At 38.3% G+C, this 25072-nt stretch overlaps 1 protein-coding gene across 3 annotated transcripts in view; it reads left to right on the forward strand.

The window, feature by feature from the left end:
• KHDRBS2 (KH RNA binding domain containing, signal transduction associated 2) overlaps positions 1-25072 on the forward strand; it is a 646917-nt gene that overhangs the window by 335816 nt on the left and 286029 nt on the right. For all 3 annotated transcript variants that reach the window (XR_016233950.1, XM_089333075.1, XM_051855537.3), the window contains exon 4: positions 7970-8116. Coding sequence is in view for 2 of the 3 variants with exons in the window: in XM_089333075.1 (XP_089189201.1) it covers positions 7970-8116 (147 nt within the window). In the remaining variant the exon portion in view is untranslated. The remainder of the gene's footprint in view (positions 1-7969; positions 8117-25072) is intronic.

Below are 25072 nucleotides of genomic sequence, written 5' to 3' on the forward strand. Positions count from 1 at the left end.
CCTGCCACCCACATGGGAGATCTAGATAGAGAGTTCCTGGCTTCTAGCTTGGGTTGTTTTAGCCATTTGGGTATCTCTCTCTCTTTGTGACTTTCAAATAAACAAATAGATCTTTATGTATATGTATATGTATATATATGTATATGAAAATAGCAAATGAGTGCTATTCTTAGCTTGACAAGTGTAACTATTTTCTTTCACAAGAGACCCACTATAAGAACACTGTGTGTTGGTGTGTGTACAAACTTTTTAGACACATTGCTTTTGGAAAGAGATGTGACTAAAAAGCACATTCCAAAAGCAGTCAATGATTCCTGTTGTGTCTTCTAAGGACATTTAACTGTTCCTTGTGCACTTTATTTTGTTGAACTCTATAATGGGATGGTCCTCTAGGCTTGGGAATTAGCACTTAATTACCATAATCCTCTCTTTAATAGAGATGAAAATAATTTGACATCCCTTAGGCAATTCTAGGAGAAAGGAGAGAGTATGCAAAAATTAGGAACAGAAGAGAGAAAATTAAAACATGGTAAAAACCAATTGAAGGGCATGGGAAAATAAAACTTAGTTTAAAAAGTTGTTTATAATTGATGTATCAATGTGATCTTTGTGCTTTTCTGTGATTTTAAGTGAAATTTGTGACCCTCATAATTGATTTTATATGGGTGGATGTTTTCGAGCATTGTAGGAAATTATGAGTTTCATGTTCAAATTGGCAACTGAAAAATCAAAGAACCAAATAACTAGACTCAAGTGGTATAAGAGAATATTTGGTTCTGTGTCTCATTTGGGAACATTTGTCTTGAAGCATTTGGAGTACACAGCTTTTCAGCTAACTTGAATTCCTATAGCAGATAGAATTGGGATTAACAAGCATCCCAGTTCCCCCACACATGCATGAGAATAGAGAATGTAGCTACATGAGGCAGATTGCTTTAGGAATACAATATAAGCATGTGGCAGAAATTATACAAACTGCTCTAAGCTCAACGTTAAACATTTTGAGGGGATAGTATTTTTGGAGTAGCATTTGCAAACAGAGGATTAGGCATCAACAGTGTGAAATATGTGACAAGTAAGAACCTTGAAAATGATCATTTCACCCACTACTGAAGGGCAAATAACTACTAAGGAGTCAGATGCTCCAGGGCAAGGAAAGGGAATTCATGCCCTATATGCTTGGTGATCGGAACCTATAATCTCTTTGCTGTACTCTGGAAATCATAGTGATTCATGGTCCTGAACACCATGAAATTAGTGGGAGACCACTGGCCACAGTCTTTCAGAAGCTAGATATATTCTGGGAGAATTCCAAATTTACTTACCCTTAATTTCCCATAATTTACTCTTAATATACCCATGTGATTAGGAGCTTGACTTTTTTTTTTTTGTAAAAAAAAGTTCTGAAAATATTTATCAAAATCATGCAATTCTGTCACATAGTGATGAAAATTCTGGAGAAAGAGTTACTCATTTATGTATCCATTTATACAATTTCAGCAAAACAAAACAACATTTGGAACAATTTATAGACATCTATAGTAGAAATATTGTAAGGTCGCCACAAAACACACCAAACACTAGAGTAAGGGAAAGGGTTTATTGGAGAAAACCTAGCAGACTGGAGGGAAGGGGTGAGGAAGGAGAAAAGGGAGAAGGAGAGCCTAAGAGAGATCAAGAGAGAGAGAGAGCAGGAGACAGAGAGAAGGAGAGAGAGCAAGAGAGTGAGAGAGCAAGCGAGAGAGAGCAAGAGACGAGAGGAGAGGAGAGAAGAGAGCAGAGAGAAGAGAGAGAGGAAAGAGAAGACGAGAGAGGAGAAGACAAGAAGAAGGAGAGAGAAGAGAAGACAAGTGAGAGAGGGGAGCAAGAGAGGAGAGAAGACAAGAGGAGCCGAGAGAGAGCCATGTGTTCAGGAACAGCTCCTTTTAAAACTTTGCCAGAGGGCGGGCAGGGAAGCAGGAGCAGTGAATCCCATTAGGATGGGGGTGGAGCTTGACATTGGTGGTTGGGCCATGTGGCCACCCGACTTCCAGCAATGGCAGTGGGGGCTAGAGCCTAGGATGGTGTCAGGGTGTAGATCGTGCCATAGATAAGACTGTGCCAGTTTCCTAACATTCCCCCATTTTGTTTTTCATAAAGCAGCAGTTGTAGGGGTTACATTAGTCCAAAAGTCCAGGAGGGGCAGAGGGACGATGATCTGTCTTTAGAGCTACTTCCTGTTGACATGGGGCAACGAGGCACTCTTCGCTGGCATGGGGCAATGTCTCAAGCTGCTGTAGGAACTTGACTTTTGCAATGAGTTTGTATGGATTCTAATCCAATTCTAAGATTTAGAGTCTGTGAAACTGGACAAATTTTTCTCTCTGTTCTGTAGGTTCTTGTTTTGTAAAATATAGTAAATAACGTACGGCACAAAGTATGGTTGTGAAGACAAAGTTAAATAATCCATTAGTAGTACTTTGCATGTTAGTCACCTGAGAAGAAAATTATGGCTCCCACTCTATTACTACTATTATTACTACTACAAAAAGAGACTAAGAAAAGTACAGCAGAGATGCAACCAGTAGTTACGAATGTCTGGAAAAATATATTTGTACTTTGAGCTTTTACATATTTTCTTCAATAAATGTGGTACTTTTGAACTGAGAGTTCAATTACCTAATTACCAGTTAATTTCATATGAGGAACATTATTTTATAAAAGATGAAATATATATTTTAATCCCTAAGACAAGTATCTCTTTAAAAATTAAATATACCAATATCTCTTTAAAAATTAAATATTGCAGTGTGCTACAATAGACCCTATTTAGTGTCATTCATTTTCCTATGAAATGTCTGATAAAGATTGGTATGTTTTACTTACATTTTACCTTAGTAGCATATTATTTTAGTTAGCCCTGATGAAGCAGGAACAGCTATCGTCAACCATTTTCATTCTTTATCTTACGATACACGAAGCCCCATATTTCAGTTGGGTTCCTGGACACTCAGTCTGAGGCCATTTTCACAGCTTCCATTGCCTCCAAGGCCATCCTGTCGCTGTGTCCTCACTAAAGAGATGTGAGAAGAAATGATGCATGCAATGTCTGAAATATGTCCTTGAAAAGATGCATTTGCCTCCCACTTCTCCTTTCTCCTTCCCATAAAGTAAAATTCAAAAGTGATGTCAGACAGCAACCTCCACCAACATGGAGGCAACATTGTAGGGATTCACTTGAATAAAAAAGAGGAGTAGACTGGGTCGTGAGGCAAGAGTGCAGAGAAGATACACCTGCCACTGTAGTTTCTATAGCCTGGATGTTCACTAGAGAGAAAAATAACTCTTCTGCTTGTTTGAAGAACATTTATTGTGGTGTCTGTTGAAAAAGCCAAGTAACATTTGAACACTAGTATTTGAGAATATAGGAAATAAAGATATAACATTTGTATAAAATTTTCTAGTTATAACATGTTCTTCAATTTTCTTAAAACCCAAAAAAGTCCTGTGGCTAAGTATTTGACTATTAATGTCACAGATAAAGAACTAAATCCTGGGGAATTTTGCCCTTTCAAGATTTACCCCAATAGGCGAGCTCAAACACACAATCCACTCTTGAACATGTGAAAGTCTAATTTTGAAAATAACCAGTAATAGCTCATAGTCGATCATATTTTAAATAGTTTTTAAAATTTATTATTTTCATTTATTTGAAATTATTTGAGAGAGAAAGAGAGAGAGAGAGAGAGAGACTTCCGCCCGTTCATTCACACCCTAAGTGCCCACAACAACCAAGGCAGGGTCATGCTGTAGCCAGGAGCTAGGAACTCAGTCAGGGTCACCCACTTGGGTAGCAGTGAGCCAAGTACTTGAGCCATCATCTGCTGCCTCCCAGGATGCACGTTAGCAGGACACTGGAAGTGGAAACAGAGCTGACTGTAACTCAGTTACTCTCATATGAGCTGTAAACATCCCAACTGGCATCCTAACCTCTACAACAAATGCTTGCCCTGCTCATGACAGATTCTGCTGGACTAACTTTTCTTCCTCAACATCTTTATTCATGCCATCTCCTATTCCATTGAGTCTTGTCTTCTATCCTGACTAACTCTGATCTCTAGGAAGTTGAATATTGTCTATTCAGTTTCCACATCAGAGGGTAAGTATGCTTGATGCTTATATCATCTCTAAAAAATAGTTGATCTGAATCTCTGAAGTATGTTTTTTCAGGGGCCAGCACCGTGGCTCACTAGGTTAATCCTCCATCTGCGGCACTGGCATCCCATATGGGCACCAGGTTCTAGTTCCGGTTGCTCCTCTTCTAGTCCAGCTCTCTTCTGTGGCCCGGGAAGGCAGTGGAGGATGGCCCAAGTGCTTGGACTCATGCACCCACTTGGGAGACCAGGAGGAAGCATCTGGCTCCTGGCTTCGGATTGGTGTAGCTCTGGCCATAGTGGCCATTTAGGGGGTGAACCAATGGAAGGAAGACCTTTCTTTCTGTCTCTCTCTCTCTCTCACTGTCTATCTGTCAAATAAATAAAAAAGGTATGCTTTTCCTGCTACTGCTTCCTACTCATGATATAGATAACATATTTAGTTACTTATTATTTTAATAAACAAATTCATTGCTTAAAGCATTCAAGCTTAATGTAAGAACCTGGAGGACAATATTTTTATCATATTTACCTGTACCCTCTAAAAGTCTAGAAAGAAAGCTGTTCAGTATAGTAGGCTCTAGCAACATGTGACTCTTATGCCAGTGAACTGTGAGTAGACCAAATTGAGCTGTGCTATCCTTATGAAATAGACACTTATTCAAAGATGGTCTAAGAGAAAAATATTTTATTAATAATTGTATATTAACAACATAAATGTTTCTGATGTTATTTTAAAATATATTACTAAAATTTATTTCTCTTGCTTATAAGTATGTGCATATTTGTATTTTTACTTTTCTTTAATTTACTTAATTGAAAAACAGAGAGAGAGAGAGAGGACAGAGACAGACAGAGATCCTCTCCCCAAACCTAGAAGACCAGAACTCAGTCTAGGTTTCCCAAATGAGTGGTAGTGATCCAAGTATTTGAAGTTGGCTTTGCATCAGCAGGAAGCTGAATGAGAAGCAGAGGTGGACTTGAACCAGGCACTCAAATAAAGAATGAAGAGTGTTTCACAGGGCCTCAGAATTGCTGCACCAAATGCCTGACCATCTTTTTATTTTGAAAGCACCTACCAAAATGTTTTGAATTATGTGTGTGCCTCACATATTTCCATTGAATCACACTATTTTTGAACACCATTATATTATAGAGGATTGTGTGTGTTCACATGGCAGATTTGGTAGCCATATACAGTCTATGCTATCTTCTGAGTTCATATCTAGACCACAGTCACTAGTCTCACGACCAGACAAATATAGGGAGGAATGTTGTAAGCTATTTATAGGCTGTCTCATGGAAACCTTTGAGGTTGTCCACCATGTTTGCTATTCTCTTGATGTCATTGATGCCAAAACCATGAAGACTGAGAAACCAAAAGATGGCAAGACCCCAGACGCTTGGATCTGTGTGGAGAAGTGGCATCCAAATATAAACACAAGCTTGAACTTCATCTGGGCAAGAAATAAATTCCTGATATGTGTTGAAACTGATTGGTTACTTTATCTGCCTTATCCGCTAATACCACTTATGAGAATGCACTAAATACTCAGCAGCAAGCTGATGTATTCTTTGAAGAATATAAAAGTGATAGTCACATGAATATTTAAGATCATTAAGCATAGAGAAACCATTCTGCATTACAGCTCTCAGATTTCCAGGTGTGGAGATGAGAGCATTCTGCCCCAGCATGGATCTATTGTAGCCTCTCTTCCCTCTCTTTGATGCCCTCTGCCTAGGTCAGATACTTCCGAAGTAAAGTGCATTCATGTAACATGTTATATGCTTTTTATTTTCCTAGATTGTAACATATGCTGATGTTAAGTTTAAATGGGTTGTGCTGAGTTATTTTTGTGAGGACCTGTTTAAACTCTCAGGTTAGCAGCTTTCCTTTAGTTAAGGTTCTCACCATAAGAGCAGATTTGCGGCTGGCGCCGCGGCTCACTAGGCTAATCCTCCACCTGCGGCGCCGGCACTCCAGGTTCTAGTCCTGGTTGGGGCGCCGGATTCTGTCCCGGTTGCTCCTCTTCCAGTCCAGCTCTCTGCTGTGGCCCAGGAAGGCAGTGGAGGATGGCCCAAGTGCTTGGGCCCTGCACCCGCATGGGAGACCAGGAAGAAGCACCTGGCTACTGGCTTCTGATTGGTGCAGTGCTGGCCGTAGCAGCCATTTGGGGGATGAAACAATGGAAGGAAGACCTTTCTCTTTGTCATTCTCTCTCACTGTCTAACTCTGCCACATGTTACATGTTACACATACTTTGTAAAATTTGGCACCGCGCTGATCCAATGGCAGGAACCAGGTGCTTCTCCTGGTCTCCCATGGGGTGCAGGGCCCAAGCACTTGCGCCATCCACTGCCTTCCCAGGCCACAGCAGAGAGCTGGCCTGGAAGAGGGGCAACCAGGACAGAATCCGGTGCCCTGACCGGAACTAGAACCCGGTGTGCTGGCGCCGCAAGGCGTAGGATTAGCCTAGTGAGCCGCGGAGCTGGCCTGAGTGTGTTTTAGTTCAGTCAAATGCCGATGCTTCTCTCCAGCCTCAGAATTAGGCACTAAGAAAAGTCTTTAAAGTCAAGTGCTTGTTGAAGATGGAAAGTGAAGTGCAGATTGGATTCCCAGGCTAATCTTAGAGAGCTCTGAATGGACAGAGGTTGTCTAGATAGGAAATCAGGACATGTCTTTCACATCTGCTTTACGTTTTAAAACACTGCACACTTCAGATAAACATACACATTAGCAAATTTGATTTCATTTACTCAGTTTTAGTCTATTCATGTCACTTCTCCATTTAATCTCCACATTGAGCCATAAATTACTGGTTTATTTTTATGCTTTGATGTACAGTGAGATAACTGTTGTTTCATTAACAACTGTTGGGAACAAGGATGTAAACATAGCATCATTTATGTTAACCTCTTAACCCAAAGTTGCTTTCTAGAAATTTTAAGACATGCAAATACAATTTTAAAAATTACCTGATTTGGTCAAAGTTCAAAATATATGAATATGTGTAATATTGTTGTGGTTGCAATTGATGTGTATAAAATACTTCCCACACATGATCAAAAGATATGGGCCATTGTACTGAGTTGCTCTGCATCTGAACTGAATTAATGAGGCTTCAATAACGGCTTGGGCATAGTAGTATGAAAAATCTCATCCAATAGGAATGTATTGTTGGTGAAGCAGGAGCTGTGGAACTCAAAAAGAATTGAAATCAGCACAAAGCTTCACTGCCATCCGTTTAACATACCCTTGTTGAACAAAATAAAGCAGAAAATTTTAGAAACACTGAGAATATAAAGCTTGATGATAACCTGCAATGGTGGAAACATAGGCTGGGAGACAAGCTTTGGTTTTACCTACCCTAGCTTTCTTTTCATCATGAACAAGCACCATGCACCACTAAAATGCAGCTAGAAAGTTCTGATTTCTTAAACAATGTGGTGATAATCATTTGCTTCTCATCTGCAGAATACTACATATCAGATACAAAAATAACAAAATAAATCCTTTTTTCCCCAGAATGTACTGATGTACACAAAGAGTTAATGGCATTTGTGTGACTGATTTTTAGGGGTTTAGAATTATTCATTTAGCTGATTAAAATCTGTTGTAGATGATAATTATGCTAGGTTCTTTTTGTAATCATTCAATCTCTCAAATACGATTTTGAAATCTTTAAATGGCTTGTAGCAGATTTTTATTTCTCAACGGGTTTCTTTCTACTTATGGAAAATTATCTAAGATTATGCCTTTTTGTCATATTGCCAGTAAATGCCAAATCAATGCAAAAGGAATAGATTTGTATTTCTAAAAATAACCTCTTTCACAGGAAGAAGAACTAAGGAAGAGTGGGGAAGCCAAATATGCCCACTTGAGTGATGAACTTCATGTATTAATTGAAGTGTTTGCACCACCTGGGGAAGCTTACTCACGAATGAGTCACGCGTTGGAAGAGATTAAAAAATTCCTGGTTCCTGTAAGTGTTTTTCATTTTTTACAGAGATATTTGTCATAAGTTTCTTTTTAAAATGTCTTTAATCTTCCCAAACTTTTTAGAAGGAAGCATATTGCAAAGTAATTATCAATCCATAGTGTTTATGTAAAGCTAAAATAAAATAGGATTTAAGAAATACTTAGCAGAACACCTTGCCTGTGGTCACATAGTGATGGTCTCACAGCAGTACTGTATTTCTCGTTAGTATACTACATGCAATCCAGGTACAAGTTCATAGCCAGTAAGAACAAAAAAAGCATATAAACACACATATATAACTGAAGTTGTATTAATTTTTATTTCTTAATCATTGACATGTGCTATTGGTAATTATGGTTAATAGAGAAAGCATTTGCAGGTTTGGTGAAAGGGGAGAGGTTAGATATGTAATATTTATAATCAGGCAATTGTATTTTTAAGCATTTATTTATTTATATGAAAGATGGGAGAGGCAGAGAGAGAGAAGTCTTCCTTCTGCTGATTCACTCCCCAAATGGCCGCACTGGCTGGAACTGGGTGGATCTGAAGCAAGGGGCCATGAGCTTCTTCTGGGTTTCCCACATGGGCACAGGTGGCCCAAGCACTTGGGCCATCTTCTGCTGCTTTCCCATGCACAGCAACAGGGAGATAGATGGGAAGTGGAGCAGCCAGAACTTGAACTGGCGCCTATATGGGATGCTGGTGCTTAGATGGCAGCCTTTTTTTTTTTTTGCACAGGCAGAGTTAGACGGTGAGAGAGAGAGAGAGAGAGAGAGAGAGAGAGAGAGAGAGAGGTCTTCCTTTTTCTGTTGGTTCACCCCCCAAGTGACCGCTACGGCTGGTGCGTTGTGGCTAGCATGCTGCACCAATCTGAAGTCAGGAGCCAGGCGCTTCCTCCTGCGGGTGCAGGGCCCAAGCACTTGGAAGAGGAGCAACTGGGACAGAACCAGTGCCCCAACCAGGACTAGAACCCGGGGTGCCGGTGCTGCAGGTGGATGATTAACCTAGTGAGCCGCGATGCCGGCCCTAGATGGCAACTTAACCAGCTATACCACAGACAGGCATTTGTGAATTTCAAGTGAAAATTAGAAAAACACAAACAGTTCTGCACTCTGTGAGAGCAACAGAGAGTGTTCTTTTTAAAAATATTTTATTTATTTATTTGAGAGGTAGAGTTACAGACAGTGAGAGGGAGAGACAGAAAGAAAAGTCTTCCATCCGCCATCCACTAGTTCACTCCCCAAATGGCCACAACTGTTGGAGCTGCACCAATCCAAAGCCAGGAGCCAGAGCTTCTTCCAGGTCTCCCACTCAGGTGCAGGGGCCCAAAAACTTGGGTTATCTTCTACTGCTTTCCCAGGCCACAGCAGAGAGCTTGACCTGAAGCGAAGCAGCCAGGACTAGAACTGGGGCCCATATGAGATGCTGTCGCCGCAGGAGGAGGCTTAACCTACTGCACCACAGTGGCGGCCCCAAGAGAGTTCATTTAGAAAGGCAGTAAATTCAGGGTTTCTGTTGGAGTAGAATTCTCCACTGACCTCTTAAGAAATAGAGGAAGGTTAAATAAATGAAGCTTTCCAAAATTTGACAGTTTAACATTTCTATGAAGAGGTAGTTGAAATACAAATCTTGGCATCAGGTTTAGAGCTTGGAAAAAGATAACGAGAAAGGAATGCAGAGTTAAGTTTTCTGGAGGCTCTGAGCAGAAGTTTTCAGCAGAATCAGAGGGAACAGCTAAGATTAATCTACCAAATGCAGGTGTAGATTTCTAAACTAAGCAATAAACTCTGAGGAAATGGTGGGTAAGATTCATTGATTTTTAGTGATTTTGAGAATGGGGAAAGAAAAAAAAAATCCAGAATGCAAAGGCATCAAGGTGTAGCCACAATCTATTCACATGTCCGGTTTAAAAATAATTTCTGTCAGAACAAGGTTATACAATAATCCCCTGCCTTTCTGAATATTTCTTAATTTCATATACACATAGGATTTCTTTACAATTTATTATCTGGAGCTCAACTGAAAACCTCCCTAAATAGACCTCTTATTTCTAAAGAATTATAGTGCTATATTCTCTTTTCCTTTTGCCCCAAAGCTAAATGTCTAGTGTTAAATTGATCAAGGATTTTACTTTATTTAGCTCAGACAAGACCCCTGGTGATACACATAGGGTTCAGCATGGCTAGGACGACTTGCTTTGCTGACTCATTTCATGATTACAGATACATCATTTACATTCTTGGAGCTTCAGCTTAATAATCTTTAAAATGAGGATAATTATAATTGGCTGACCTCTATCACAGCTATTGTGAATATTTAATGAAGTAGTGCGTAAGAAAGGACTTGGACAGTTATAAAGCACTATATAAATGAATGCTTTTAACCTATTTTATAATAATAGATACAAAGATCTAAGAATGACTTTGTGAAGTACATGATAGAATATTACTACAAATATATTCAATCTAAGCTATAGTCTATATTGATCTTCCTTTATTATCAATATCAATAATATATCTCAACTGCCCACTTTGTAGATATTCATGATATGTATAATCATTTCATGTAAGTCTTCTCCAGTGAAATATATATACATCAGAGGGGGCTGGCAGTGACTTTTAGTCAACACTATATTCAATCATTTACCATCATGCCTGACATGATACATTTTGGTTCAACAGTCTGACTGGTGGTGTGGCCCACTAAATGGAATCAGGAGTCATGTCAAGGGCTAAAATAGCCATCTGGGGTACATTTGTATAACCTACAGATAAGATGCTCCATACATACAGACCCAGATGAAGAGGGGAAATTTTATTTTGCCGTGTGCGGGCTGTACCTACCTATATGTGTACGTTCATTTCTGTACTGTTCAATTCCAGTTCTTGAGATGTGCTGAATTTTGTTCTTCCAACACTCCAGGCTCACTGTTCACTAAAGGCCTTTGAAAATTCTTCTGTAAAATGCTGCCTTGTTTGTCTCCTTGTAATTTGGGTATCAGCTCAGATGTTACCTTTGTAGGAAATTATTCCTCAACTACTCAATCTAAAGTAACTCTCCATTATTTTCTATCATAGAAGCCTACTCTATGTTTTCACAATTGCACTGACCACCTTGTCAGTCAATTCGTTTCCCTTTATGTCTTAGCCCTCTTTTCTTATGAACTGTCTTTGTAGATCTTATCACCTTCATTTATACTACAGATATTTTACTTATTTGTCTACTGTTGATCTCCCTGCTAAAATATAAATGCTACAAAGGCTATTCTGATATCTCCCTCCAGGTTGTATTAGTAAATTTTGCTGTCAACCAAAGTCCTGCCATTTGGAAAATGTTCCCTAATATTCCCTATTTGCTGTGCTTTCCTCAGTCTCAAGCAAAGGGTGGTATCTTGTCTACCCCAGACATCACAGAAACCACAAGGGGCAAACATTAACTGCCAGTATTTTATCATATGAAATCAGTTGGTGACTCAGATTTGGTTTTTTGACATTTGATATTAAATCCACAGAAATGCTAAGCTATCTGTATATTAACATTTACAAGTGGTGAGGAATAACAGAAAATGAGAGGTATGCTAGAATAACAAAGGGGCCAACGTCGTGCAGGGACCCTGACTTTCTGCTGACATCTTGTTCCTCTGCAAAGCAGAGTGACCTGCTGGTGTTGCAGGTGTGGCTTTTCCTGCTACACCACAGCGCTGGCCCCATTGGAAGACTTCTTCTTCTCCTCTTTACATAGTTCAGAGACCACAAAACTCCTTTCCTCTGAGCATTGTCACAATCTCAGAATCTTCCCAGATAAACTGTACTGCACAACACTGTGATAACACATAGTAGTAATAATATATTATTATAGTGTATTAGCAGAGCTGAAAAAGTATTTGTTATGTCTTAAGTCTCTAATTATCATCTCTAAAGATTTGTTTGCATAATTTAAAGAAAACATATTTTACTTCTATGTCTCATACTGTAAATTTTGTGTGTGTGGGTGTGTGTATCATTTACTAGTCTCACATATAAAACATGAAATCAGTAATACAGAAAAAAAAACATGCATCATTTCAGGTTATTTCTTTGCAGTATAAGATTGGATGTGTGTCTTGGTGATGTTTTTGATTCTTGATGTAGGGAAATAAGAGCATGTAAGTTCATTTCAAGTGTGAGATATTTTAAGCCCATGTAGGAATTACCAAGAATTTCACAAAAGTAATTTTTTTCTTCTTTATGGTAAAAGCAAATGGCCAACATTCTTGCTCTGTCTTCTTCAAAGACTATAATCCTAGCTCTGAAATTGGAAAATGTCTCTGATTACTAATAGCAGTATCACAGGAAAGTAGGTAGATGTGAGGGAATAGAAAAAGAAAGTAGGTATTTTTGGTCTAGGAGATGGAAAAAATCTAGGCTTTAATGCACTGAAAATTTTAAAGAGTTTTAAAAGATTATAAATATAAAAATGTGTTCCTGAATTTGTGTTATAATTTGATAAAAAAGTGAAAATTCAATCAGTCTTTTATGAAAGTGAGTAAGAAAAATAATATATCAAGCAAAAACTCATCAGCCAGCCTGAGTAACATTAACAAAAAGCAGAACTGAAAATCTGGAGAATGGAAAGTGCATTTGGCTGGCTGATGACATTTTTAGTTCAACAAGTATAGCAACGATATCCTACAAGCTAGAGAATGATCGGTAAAAGAGGTAAAAAAGGAAAGTGCAATGCCTCTAGAGAAGCAGAATCCATAATCTCTGTATTACCCCTTTATGTCGTCAAGAGTTTCCCCTTATTGCTATATTCAAAACCTATTAATTTCCTCTTCTTTCTTGTAATTAACCATATTTTAATAGTGTGGTAGCTAATGGAAGTGGCACAAAGCCACATTGTCCATAAAAATGTTTCTTATATTGCTTTATCACTATGATCATTGTCTGATTTTATCTGGAGAAATTTATAATTATCTAATATTGAGTATTTTTGTGTGATAAGTTATAATAAATAATATAGGTTCATGATTTAGAATTAAAAGCATGATTAGTTCTTATATGGAACTACTTTGTTACTTCTAATTGATTGGCATAACCTGAAAAAGAATCAGGGTATAACTATTTGAGTGTGACTTTATACAAACCCTAATGTAAGTGTATTCTTACTCCCAGTCAATACAGATAATCAAAAGCTCACTGAATTGTGATGTCGGCAATTTATGAATGTAGAATTATGGTGTGATAATCTGCTTTCAATTTTAAGAAGCGATATATCTCTAATTATCACTAGTTTCATTTGATGTTACATTTCTGACATCTCCAAGACCACTCTTGACATAAGCTTTTTTTGCTTTTTAGGTAACCAGCATCATTTTCTTACTCTAACAACATCTTTTTTTAAGAGTTATTTATTTATCTGAACGTCAGAGTTACACAGTGAGAGGAGAGGCAGAGAGAGAAAGGCCTTCCATCCGAATGTTCACTCCCCAATTGGCTGCAATGGCTGGAACTGCGCCAGTCCGAAGCCAGGAGCCAGGAGCTTCTTCCAGGTCTCCCACACAGTGGCAGGGGCCCAAGGACTTGGGCCATCTTCTACTGCTTTCCCAGGCCATAGCAGAGAGCTGGATCAGAAGAGGAGTAGCCAGGACTAGAACTGGTGCCCATACAGGATGCTGGTGCTTCAGGCCAGGGTGTTAACCTGCTGCGCCACAGTGCCGGCCCCTCTAACAGCATCTTAATTTTGTCTTGATGAGTTACTTCTTCCCTATCAACTGGCATTATAATCAAATGACCGCTTTTGCAATACCATGTAGTCCTTAATCTTAAGGTTTAGCTGCATTCATAAAAATGTGATCTGTGCGGTCAAAGATCTGTAGTTGCTAATAATATAGCTTTGATCTCCAACATAAGTATCTCACCTCTTTTTTTCAAATTTTAGTATAAGAGAAGTCTTAAAGCATCAGATACAACTTTTATTTTATAGTAAAAGCATTTACTAAATGTTAATTCTGTAGATAGGTTTATAATAAATACCTGAAAATTATCTTTATAGATGGAAGCAGCTCACAAAGATTCACAATTACTGACAAATATGATACAAAAGAGGAAAAAAGAAAAGTATCTGGGGCCGGCTCTGTGGCACAGTAGGTTAATCCTCCTCTGCGGCGCCGGCATCACATATGGGCCCCAGTTCTACTCCCGGCTGCTCCTCTTCCAATCTAGCTCTCTGCTATGGCCTGGGAAAGCAGTAGAAGATGGCCCAAGTCCTTGGACCCCTGCACCCACGTGGGAGACCTGGGAGAAGCTCCTGGCTCCTGGCTTCGGATCAGCACAGCTCTGGCCGTTGCAGCCATTTGGGGAGTGAATCAGTGGACAGAAGACCTTTCTCTCTGTTTCTCCCTCTCACTGAACTCTACCTCTCAAATAAATATATAAATAAAATCTTAAAAAAAGAAAAATATCTAAAAAATCAAAATCTATTAAAGTGTATACCTTTTAACTGAGTAAAGAATTATAAATAAGTAAAATAATTTACACTAATGCATCATATGAGCACCAAATACATACCAGTCATATTCTGGGACTTTGTGTTGCATCAGCCACTTACCTTGTAAAACCTAGGAAAGAGAAAACAATTTTCAAAGTGTGAAAGATAGAAATTCAGGCTGGTGTTGGGGTTTAGCAGAAGCACCCCATATGGGCACCAGTTTGTGTCCCATCTGCTTCACTTCTTATCCAGCTCCCTGCTAATGGCCTGGGAAAAGCAGCAGAAGATGGCCTAAGTGTTTGGGCCCCTGCCACTTATATCAGAGAACTGGAAGAAGCTTCTGGCTCTTGGATTTGGCCTGTCCCAACACTGGCCACTGCAGCCATAAGGAGAGTTCACCAGTGGATGGAAGATTCTCTCTCTCTCTCTCTCTCTCTCTCTCTATATATATATATATATATATATATATGTGACTATGACTTTCAAAATAAATCAATATTATTTTTTAGAAAAGCAAAAAAATATAAAAAATATTAAGAGATTTTGCTAATAGAGATCAGATTGCATAAAAGTCTTGATGGGTTGATAGTATAGGCAACACTGACCAAACAGAAATTGGTATCTCTAGGGTCAAGAAAAATCAATTTATGTCAAAAAAAAATCTACCATGAAACAAAGATAAGATATCTAATGAGAGAGGGAGAGGGAGAAGGAGAAGGGAGGGAAGGAGGGAGGGAGGCAGAGAGAGAGAGAAATTGATTAGCTTTTTGAAGATATATAGTCACAGGCTCTATAACACATTGAAAATTCAAAGCTGCAAAAGAAAAACTTGCTCTGTTCTTTTTAATAGCATATTCTAAAACTGATTTTTTAAAATATTTATCAATTAATTCATTTGAAAGGCAGAGGTACAGAAAGGCATAGGCAAAGAGAGACAAAGAGGTCTTCCATCCACTGGTTCACTCCCCAAATGGCCGCAATGGCTGGAGCTGTGCATATACAAAGCCAGGAGCCAGGAACTTCTTCCAGGTCTCCCATGTGGGTGCAGAGAACCAAGGACTTGGGTCATCTTCTACTGATTTCCCAAGCAATAGCAGAGAGCTGGCTTGAAGTAGAGCAGCTGGACTTGAACTGGCACCCATATGGAATGCTGGCACTGCAGGCAGTGGCTTTACCCACTATGCCACAGCGCCAGCACCTAAAACACAATATTTTTGCAAAATTGTATATTCCAGAAATGTGTCTTCAACTTCTGTTTTAGCAATTCTTTACTTTTTAAATAGCTAAATTTATAGCAAAACACGATAGACTATAAGCTTATTTTAATTTCTCTTCCCTGGTTAACTACTTTCATTTTACTACTTTGAAATTCTTTTTCAACAAACTACAATTTTGAAAAAGATATTTGATTATTCTAGACAGCATTTAAACTAGATATATATATATATAGATAGATAGATAGATAAAGCATAGAAAAATCTATTTTTTCATACTATCTATTTTTCCTGAACTCTGTCTCACTGTCTAACTCTGTCAGGCAGAGAGAGAGAAATTGATTAGCTTCTTGAAGATATATAGTCACAGGCTCTATAATACATTGAAAATTCAAAGCTGCAAAAGAAAAACTCTGTTCTTTGTAATAGCATATTCTAAAACTGATTTTTTTTTAAAGATTTGGCCGGCACTGCGGCTCACTAGGCTAATCCTCTGCCTGCGGCGCTGGCACACTGGGTTCTAGTCCCAGTCGGGGCGCCGGATTCTGTCCTGGTTGCCCCTCTTCCAGGCCAGCTCTCTGCTGTGGTCTGGGAGTGCAGTGGAGGATGGCCCAAGTGCTTGGGCCCTGCACCCCATGGGAGACCAGGAGAAGTACCTGGCTCCTGCCATCAGATCAGCGCGGTGCGCCCATTACAGTGTGTAGGCTGCGGCGGCCATTGGAGGGTGAACCAATGGCAAAGGAAGACCTTTCTCTCTGTCTCTCTCACTGTCCACTCTGCCTTTCAAAAAGATAAATAAATAAAAAATAAAAAGATTTATCAATCAATTTATTTGAAAGGCAGAGGTACAAAAAAGCATAGGCAAAGGGAGACAAAGAGGTCTTCCATCCACTGGTTCACTCACCAAATGGCCGCAATGGCTGGAGCTGTGCATTTACAAAACTATAGAGAGCGAGCGAGAAAGGTCTTCTTTCTGTTCGTTCAACCCCCCAAATGGCTGCCACGGCCGGCGTGCTGCGCTGATCCGAAGCCAGGAGCCAGGTGCTTCCTCCTGGTCTTCCATGGGCTTCAGGGCCCAAGCACTCGGGCCATCCTCCACTGCACACCCGGGCAATAGCAGAGAGCTGGCCTGGAAGACGGGCAACCGGGACAGAATCCGGCGCCCCAACTGGGACTAGAACCCAGGGTGCCAGCGCCGTAGGCAGGGGATTAGCCTAGCGAGCCACGGCTCCAACCCCTGAACTTTTTAAAGACCACCTCGTATACAAGGATTTAAAATTTTGGCCAGAAATAAACTTAGCATTTGATTCTATTTTCCTCAACCTTTTTGAAATACCTTCATATATACATACAAGTACATTCATTAGTAACTGAGTATTTTCAAACACACAATTTCAGGAAACAGCCACAAAATTGCTCCATATATTTTAATTATGATTCCTTTATTATATTTTATTTTATTTGAGGCAAAAAATTTCATGTATTTAATATATACAAATTTAGGAAACATTGTGATTTTCCCACACTATCCTCCCTCGTGTCCATGCTTCCACCCTTCCTCTTCCTCCTTCTCTTACTCCCTGTCTTAATTTTTATAATTATCTACTTTCAGTTTACTTTATACTCTTAAAATTAACACTACACTAAGTAAAGAGTTCAACAAATAGTATATATCTTTTAAAAAATCATTCCTCAACAGAACAAAGGCTGTAAATAATCATTGGATCTCAAAATGTCAATTTCATTCCTATACGTTACATTTTAAGTACTGTATTAGTTACCACAGATAAAGGAAAAATATGATATTTGTCTTTTGGGAACTGGCTTATTTCACTAAGTACAATGGTTTCCAGTTGCATCTATTTCTTTGCAAAAGATGGGGTTTCATTCTTTTTTATGGCTGAGTAGTATTCCATAAAGTATATATACCATAATTTCTTCATCCACACTTCATCTGGGTTGATTCCATATCTTAGTTATTGTGAACTGAGCTGCAATAAACATGGGGGTACAGATCATTCTTTCATATGCTGACTTCATTTCTCTGGGGTAAAATCCCAGGAGTGGAATGGCTGGGTAATATGGTAGATCTATTTTCAGCTTTCCAGCAGTGGATTAGGGTAACTTTTTCCCCACATTTTGACAGTGTTTATTTTTTGTTGATTTTGAAGTTGAAACAAAATGAGAGCCATTTTAACTGGGGTGAGGTGAAACCTCATTGTGGTTTCGATTTGCATTTATTTCCCTCACGGCTAGTAATGAACATTTTCTCTGTGTCTGTAGACCATTTGAATTTCCTCTTTTATAAAATGACTGTTCAAGTCCTTTGCCCATTTCTAAACTGGACTACTTGCTTTGTTGCTTTTGAGTTTCTTGAGCTCTTTATAGATTCTGGATATTGATCCTGTATCCGTTGCATAGTTTGCAAATGTTTTCTTCCATTCTGTTGGTTGCCTCTTCACTTTGCTGTGTATTTCCTTTGCAGTACAGAAGCTTCTCAGCTTGATGTAATCCCATTTGTCAATTTTGACTTTGATTGCCTGTGCTTCTGAGGTGTTTTCCAAGAAGTTTTGACTATGTCATTATCTTTTAAAATTTCCCTAATGTTCTCCTCTAGTAATTTGATGGTGTCAGGTCATAGATTTAGATCCTTGATCCACTTTGAGTTGATTTATGTATAATGTGTAAGGTAAGGGTCTTGTTTCATGCTTCTACATGTGGAGATCCAATTTTCCCAACACCATTTGTGAAAATGACTGTCCTTTCTCCAAGGATTGAATTCCACTCCTTTGTCAAAGATTAGTTGGTTATAGATGCATGGATTGATTTTTGGAGTTTCTATTCTGTTGCATTGGTCTATCCATTTGTTTTTGTTCCAGTACCAGACTATTTTTATTATAACTGCCCTGTTGTATGCCTTTAAATCTGGTATTGTGGTATCTCTGCATTTGTTTTTGTTTTATAAGTTTACTTTAGCTATTTGTGGTCTTTTGTGTTTCCATATTAATTTTACCATCAGTTGTTCTAAATCCTAGAAGAATGTCCTTGGTATTTTGATAGTTATTATTGCCTTGAATCTGTAAATAGCTTTTGGTTTTATGGATATTTTGTTGATATTAATTCTTCCAATCTATGAACATCGAATATTTTTTCCATTTTTTGTGTCTTCTATTTCTTGTTTTTATGTTTTGTAATTTTTGTCATAGAGATCTTTCACCTCCTTGGTTAAATGTATTCAAGGTATTTAATTTTTTGTAGTTACTGCGAATGGAATTGATCTTAAAAATTCTTTCTCAGTCATCACATTGTGTATTTAAAGATTATCAATTTTTGTGTGTTAATTTTATATCATGCCACTTTATCAAATTCTTTATGAGTTCCAGTAGTCTTTTAGTGGAATATTGTGGTTCCTCTCTATATAGAATCATGTCATCTACAAATAGTGATAGTGTGACTTCCTTCTTTCCAATTTGTATCCCTTTGATTTCTTTTTCTTTCCTAATGGCTCTAGCTAAAACTTCCAGGACTATATTGAATAGCAATGGTGAGAGTAGGCATCCTTGTCTGATTCTGGATATTAGTGGAAATGTTTCCAATGTTTCCCCAGTAAATAAGATGCAGCCTGTGGGTTTGTCAAAATTGCCATGATTGTGTTGAGGAATGTTCCTTCAATACCTAATTTGTTCAAGGTTTTAACAGGAAAGTATATTGTATTTTATCAAATGCTTTCTCTGCGTCTATTGAGATAATCATATGGTTTTTATTCTTCAGTTTGTAAATGTGGTATATCACATTTATTGATTTGCAAATGTAGGACCATCCTTGCATACCTGAGATAAATCCCACTTTGGGTGAATAATATTTCTGAAGTGTGCTTGAATTCAATTAGCTTGTATTTTGTTGAGGATTTTTCCATCTGTGTTCATCAAAGCTGTTGGTCTTTAGTTCTCTTCCTTTGTTGGGTTAGCTTATTTCACTTAATATAGTGAACCTGGGATCCATCATTTTGCTGCAAATGTCAGGATACTATGTTTTTTTAATGGCTGAATGGTATTCTGTTGTGGACATATACCACAGTTTATTTATCCATCCATCTACATATTGTTAGAACCTTTTGTTCATTTCATATCTTGATTAATGTGAATTGTGCTGCACTGATTATAGGAGTGGCTATATTGTGTTGGTATGCTAATTTCATTTCTTTTATATTTCTAACATGAAGTAGGGATATCAGAATGAGTAGAACTGTCTTTAATTTTCTGAAAAACCTCTATACTTTTCTCCATGTTTGCTGTACTAATTTGCACTCACATCAACAATGTGGGTAGAAGTCCCTGGTCTCCATTTCCTCACCAGTATTTGTTATTTTTTGCTTTTTTGATAATAGCCGTTCTAACTATAGTGAGAGGATATTGCATAGTGGTTTTAACCTCCATTTCCCTGAAGGTTAGTATAAACATGTTTTCATATACTTATTGGCCATTTGCATTTCTTCTGTGAACTATCTGCTCAGATCCTCTGCCATTTCATAAAAGATTGGTTTGCTTTTGTATTTCTGAATTCTTTGAGTTCCTTTTATGTTCTGGAGATTAATCCTTTGTCAAAGAAATTAAATATTTTAAAGGAAATATACGAACATCTACCTATGTAAATTCTAGGCACACAAGTGTTTGTATATGTTTTGTAGAGATACAGTGAAGCTAATATCCACAAATATCAATAAATACCTCTTCTGTATGACAGTAATATGAAAAATTTATTTGCAAATTTAGTCATTCACTTAAGTGATAAATATGCCAATAAATCTATTCTTTGGCATTAATAGACAATTCTAAGGAGTACATTAATATGTTTTTCAGTAAGAGAAATTGAAATAATAAGAGCTTATTTCTTCTCTGTTTTTTTTGTAGATATTTTTAGGGAAAAGACAATATCATTTATTTAGAATCTATGATCCTCTAGGCATTCTGATAGGTGTCTTGTAAACATCATCTTTTGTTACACTTACAGTCAGGGCAATTTTGTTACATAGATGAGGAGACTGAAGTTCAGCAAGACTTTGGGATAGCAAGATTGTGGAGTATGGCATGGCAAAGCATACCCAACTTTAAAGCACTGTGGTTTTCTCCAGTGGCAGAGTGTTTTCTGAAAGAAGAATATAGTGTCTAAGCATTGATATCTTTAGACATCTGTATTTATTTTTTCAACATCTTCATGTAATGACAAAGCTGTTGATAATGGTATAAACTGGATTTGAATAAAAGATGAAAAATATCACTTTTAAAAACATTTTTCTAATCTATTTGGTGATAAAATATCTATAATTACTAGAGAGTAACAGTTATTACCATTGTAAGAATGCTGAGGTTATGTGGTGATTTTCAAAGTCTGTATTCATATCCTGATGTTCTGCAGAAACATACCTTATTGGTTATCTCCTTCCTATTTTGTTTGTTGTTCCTTTCAGTATTCCATTTGAAATGTCAGAAAGAAGAGAGGAGGAGTTAAATGTGTCTATAATTTAATTAATGAAAGTATTTAATAATCAAGAACATATTATGGCATGTAAGAAAAAGTAAAAGTAAAAACATGTAGTGGGCTGAAAGTGAATCAGAGAAATCTGATTTTTGCTGTTGCTTCTTTTAATAGGTATTTAAGTTCTGAAAAAAGTGAATACATAACATGATAAGATTGTTTAAAGTGAGTATGAAAGAGACTGAAAATAGTTATTTTTAACTAACCACCTTTTCACTATATTTATGCACAGAAGAGTTTCCTCCAAATGACCCAATCAAATAATGTGAGATAGAAATGATGAATTATTGATGTATGATGAGGGTAATCATGCCATTTCTGATTAATCAATCACCAGCACTATATGCTACCGTATATGTATAAAGAAAGTGATCACTTAGAATATCTCTGTTTACATAGGGAGTGAATTGTAATTTCAGAAAACCTGTTTATTCCTGACATTCCTTATGAGCTTTGCTTGTTCAGTTTTTTTTCATTTTCTTTGTTCTGGAGTGTAGAATTTTAAGACTTATTTGCTGTAATATGGAAACCTTAGTTTCTCTCATATAAGAACGATAGCATTTGAAGGGACTGTGTGATTTCTTTCTTTCTTTTTTCAAAGATTTGTTTACTTGCTTGAAAGGCAGAGTTGCAGAGGCAGTGAGAGACTGACGTCTTCCATCCACTGGTTCATTCCCCAAATGGGCACAGTGGCCGGAGATGAGCAGATCTGAGGCCAGGAGCCTTGAGCTTCTTCCAGGTCTTCCACGTGGGTACAGGGGCCCAAGGACCTGGGGCATCTTCTGCTACTTTCCCAGTCCATAGCAGAGAAATGGATCAGAAGTGGAGCAGCCAGGACTTGAACTGGCACCCATATGTGATGCTGGCGCTGCAGGCAGCGGCTTGAACTGCTATGCCACAAAGTCAGCCCCATGTGTGATTTCATTCAACTACATCTCTCATCTAGGATTCCACATTCTCCAACTAGAACTTGTCTTTGTTTAGTTCAAAATAATTCTTTTAAAGATTTATTTTATTTATTTGAAAGATTGAGTTATAAAGAGAGGTAGAGAGAGAGAGAGAGCGGTCTTCCATCTGCTGGTTCACTCCCCAATGGCTGTAACAGCCAGAGCTGGACCAGGCTGAAGCCAGGAGCCAGGAGCTTCTTCCAGGTCTCCCACGTGGGTGCAATGGCCCAAGGACTTGGGCCATCTTCCACTGCTTTCCCAGGCCATAGCAGAGAGCTTGATCAGAAGAGGAACAACCCGGGTTAGTACCAGTGCCCATATGGGATGCCAGCACTTCATGCCAGGGCTTTAACCCACTGAACCACAGCACAGGCCCCTAAAATAGATTTTGAGTGCAGAGATATTTATAATAATTTTACCCAACTTTCTGGGTCTTTTCTGTTACTCAATGCACACTGAAGGGATGGAAAACATTGTCTGTTATTAGCACCTTTTACCCATCTTCTGCTCTTTGCTGCTTTTTTTCAAACTATTTTTTATTTGAGAAACTCTGAAAATATCATTTATAAGCTAGGATAAACATCAGAATAAGAGGAGAACCCTTCTAAAAGTGTAAAAAGAACCTCCTACGAGTAAAAGGCACATAAAGATTGTTCTTAATGCCATAAACAGACAAACTCTAAAGGATATGAGTGAAATTGACATCTTGAGATTTGCTTATTATTTATAGCCCTTGTCAATACTGCTGAGAAATAGTGATCTTCCTAGTGTCTACTTGTTGAATTCTTTATTTAGTATAGGATTAAACCTGTGATTATAAATAAATTGAAAGCATGTTATCACAAAAATTAAAAGAAAAACAAAAGAGGGAGGGAAGATGGGAAGTCTCTTTATGTGCTTAACATTGCATATATGAAATATATGAAATCTGTTCTTTTTATATACATAAATAAATAGATGGATAGACAGATAAAAAAGTTTCTGCTAAAATAGTCCTCAGCAAAGTACAGACATCATCTTCACCCAGACATATTTTTAAGTGGATCACTGACCCAATGTGGTAACAGTATTCTTCATTTTGAAGAAGTGCACTGAAACGTTAGGATTAACAACTTGTACTGTACCTAGCAACTTTGTGATACAAGAAAGGTGACTTTCTTGCTATGATTTACATGCCTTAACCAAAATAGGGAAAAACATAAATCATCTTGATACAGATGTTATCATCCTTAGGTTCTATGAACAGATAATCTTGTTTGCAGACTTCATTATTTAAATATACTATTATTGTGGCATTAAGTCAAATCTACTTTAAACATTTCCTATGTAACAGTTGTTATCCCTATGCTTCTATGAACATTTTTATTCAATTGTAGAGTAGCTGGATTTGATGCCTGGGTTCTGGCTCCTGACTCTAGTTCCTTGTTAATAAATATTCAGGTGATTTCCATGTAGGCTAGAATAATTGGGGTCCTAACCACCCATGTAGGAGACCTACACTGAGTTTTTGGCACCTAGCTTTGGCCTAGTACTGAAGATCACCATAGGCATTTGGAGAATGAACTGGCAGATGAGATCTTTCTCTATCTACCTCTCAAATAAATAATTTAAATAAATAAGTATCAATGGTTGAGAAATAATACTTGAAATTACTTCATTCTTTGCCAATGCATTAAAGAATTTTTCAGAGGCATGATTTCCAAAGAAGATTGTCTGAAAGCCACTTTTTGAATCCAAATCTTCTTTTTTTAGGATTTATTTTATTTATTTGCAAAACAGTTAGAGAGAGAGGTAGAGGCAGAGATAGAGAGAGGTCTTCCATTCAATGGTTCACACCCCAAATTGTTGCAATGGCTGGAGCTGAGCCGATCCTTAGCCAGGAGACAGGAGCATCTTTTGGGCCTCCCACACGGATGCAGGGGCCCAAGGACCTGGGCCATCTTCTGCTGCTTTCCTAGGCACATTAGCAGGGAGCTGGATCAGAAGTGGAGCAGCAATGACTGAATTCTGCGCCCATGGTGGATGCCAGTACTGTAGGCCAGGCATTGACCAACTGTGCCACAGAACTAGCCCCAAACATCCTTCTACCAAGGAATATACTAAAAGTCCATTATGACTACCTGAAGTTCCTGAGAGCAGGTAACAAAAGATCCATGCAGATGCCTCCTTCTTAGGAAATTATCACAATCGGAAGGCCCAGATGCTGTAAGTCTCCCATATTAGATGAAAGAAGATTAAAAAAGATATTAACAGGTATGGCGATGTAACTAATATCTGGCACCTCCATTTTTAGAACATCACAACATGCCTATTTCTTGTTACTTAGAAAATTCTGTACTTACTATCATTCAGTAAGAATCTGCCAGTGTCATATTTAGTGACAAAGCAGGTGGTTTTCCCTGCGCATTCTTGGATACTCATTATTTCAATATCTTCGTATTTCTACCCTCTTTGGGGACCTCCTCTTTGTTTCCCCTTCCTTCCTTCCTTCCTTCCTTCCTTCCTTCCTTCCTTCCTTCCTTTCCTTCCTTCCTTCCTTCCTTCCTTCCTTCCTTCCTTCCTTCCTTCCTTCCTTGACATGCAGAGTGGACAGGGAGAGAGAGAGAGAGAGAGGGCCTTTTGCAGTTGGTTCACCCTCCAATGGCCACCGCGGCTGGTGCGCTGCAGCCGGCGCATCGTGCTGATCCAAAGCCAGGAGCCAGGTGCTTCTCCTGGTCTCCCATGTGGGTGCAGGGCCCAAGCACTTGGGCCATCCTCCACTGCACTCCCTGGCCACAGCAGAGAGCTGGCCTGGA

The sequence above is a fragment of the Oryctolagus cuniculus genome, chromosome 5 (assembly GCF_051225735.1).
Source record: "Oryctolagus cuniculus isolate XC-2025 breed Fujian yellow rabbit chromosome 5, ASM5122573v1, whole genome shotgun sequence".
NCBI classification, from domain to species: domain Eukaryota; kingdom Metazoa; phylum Chordata; class Mammalia; order Lagomorpha; family Leporidae; genus Oryctolagus; species Oryctolagus cuniculus.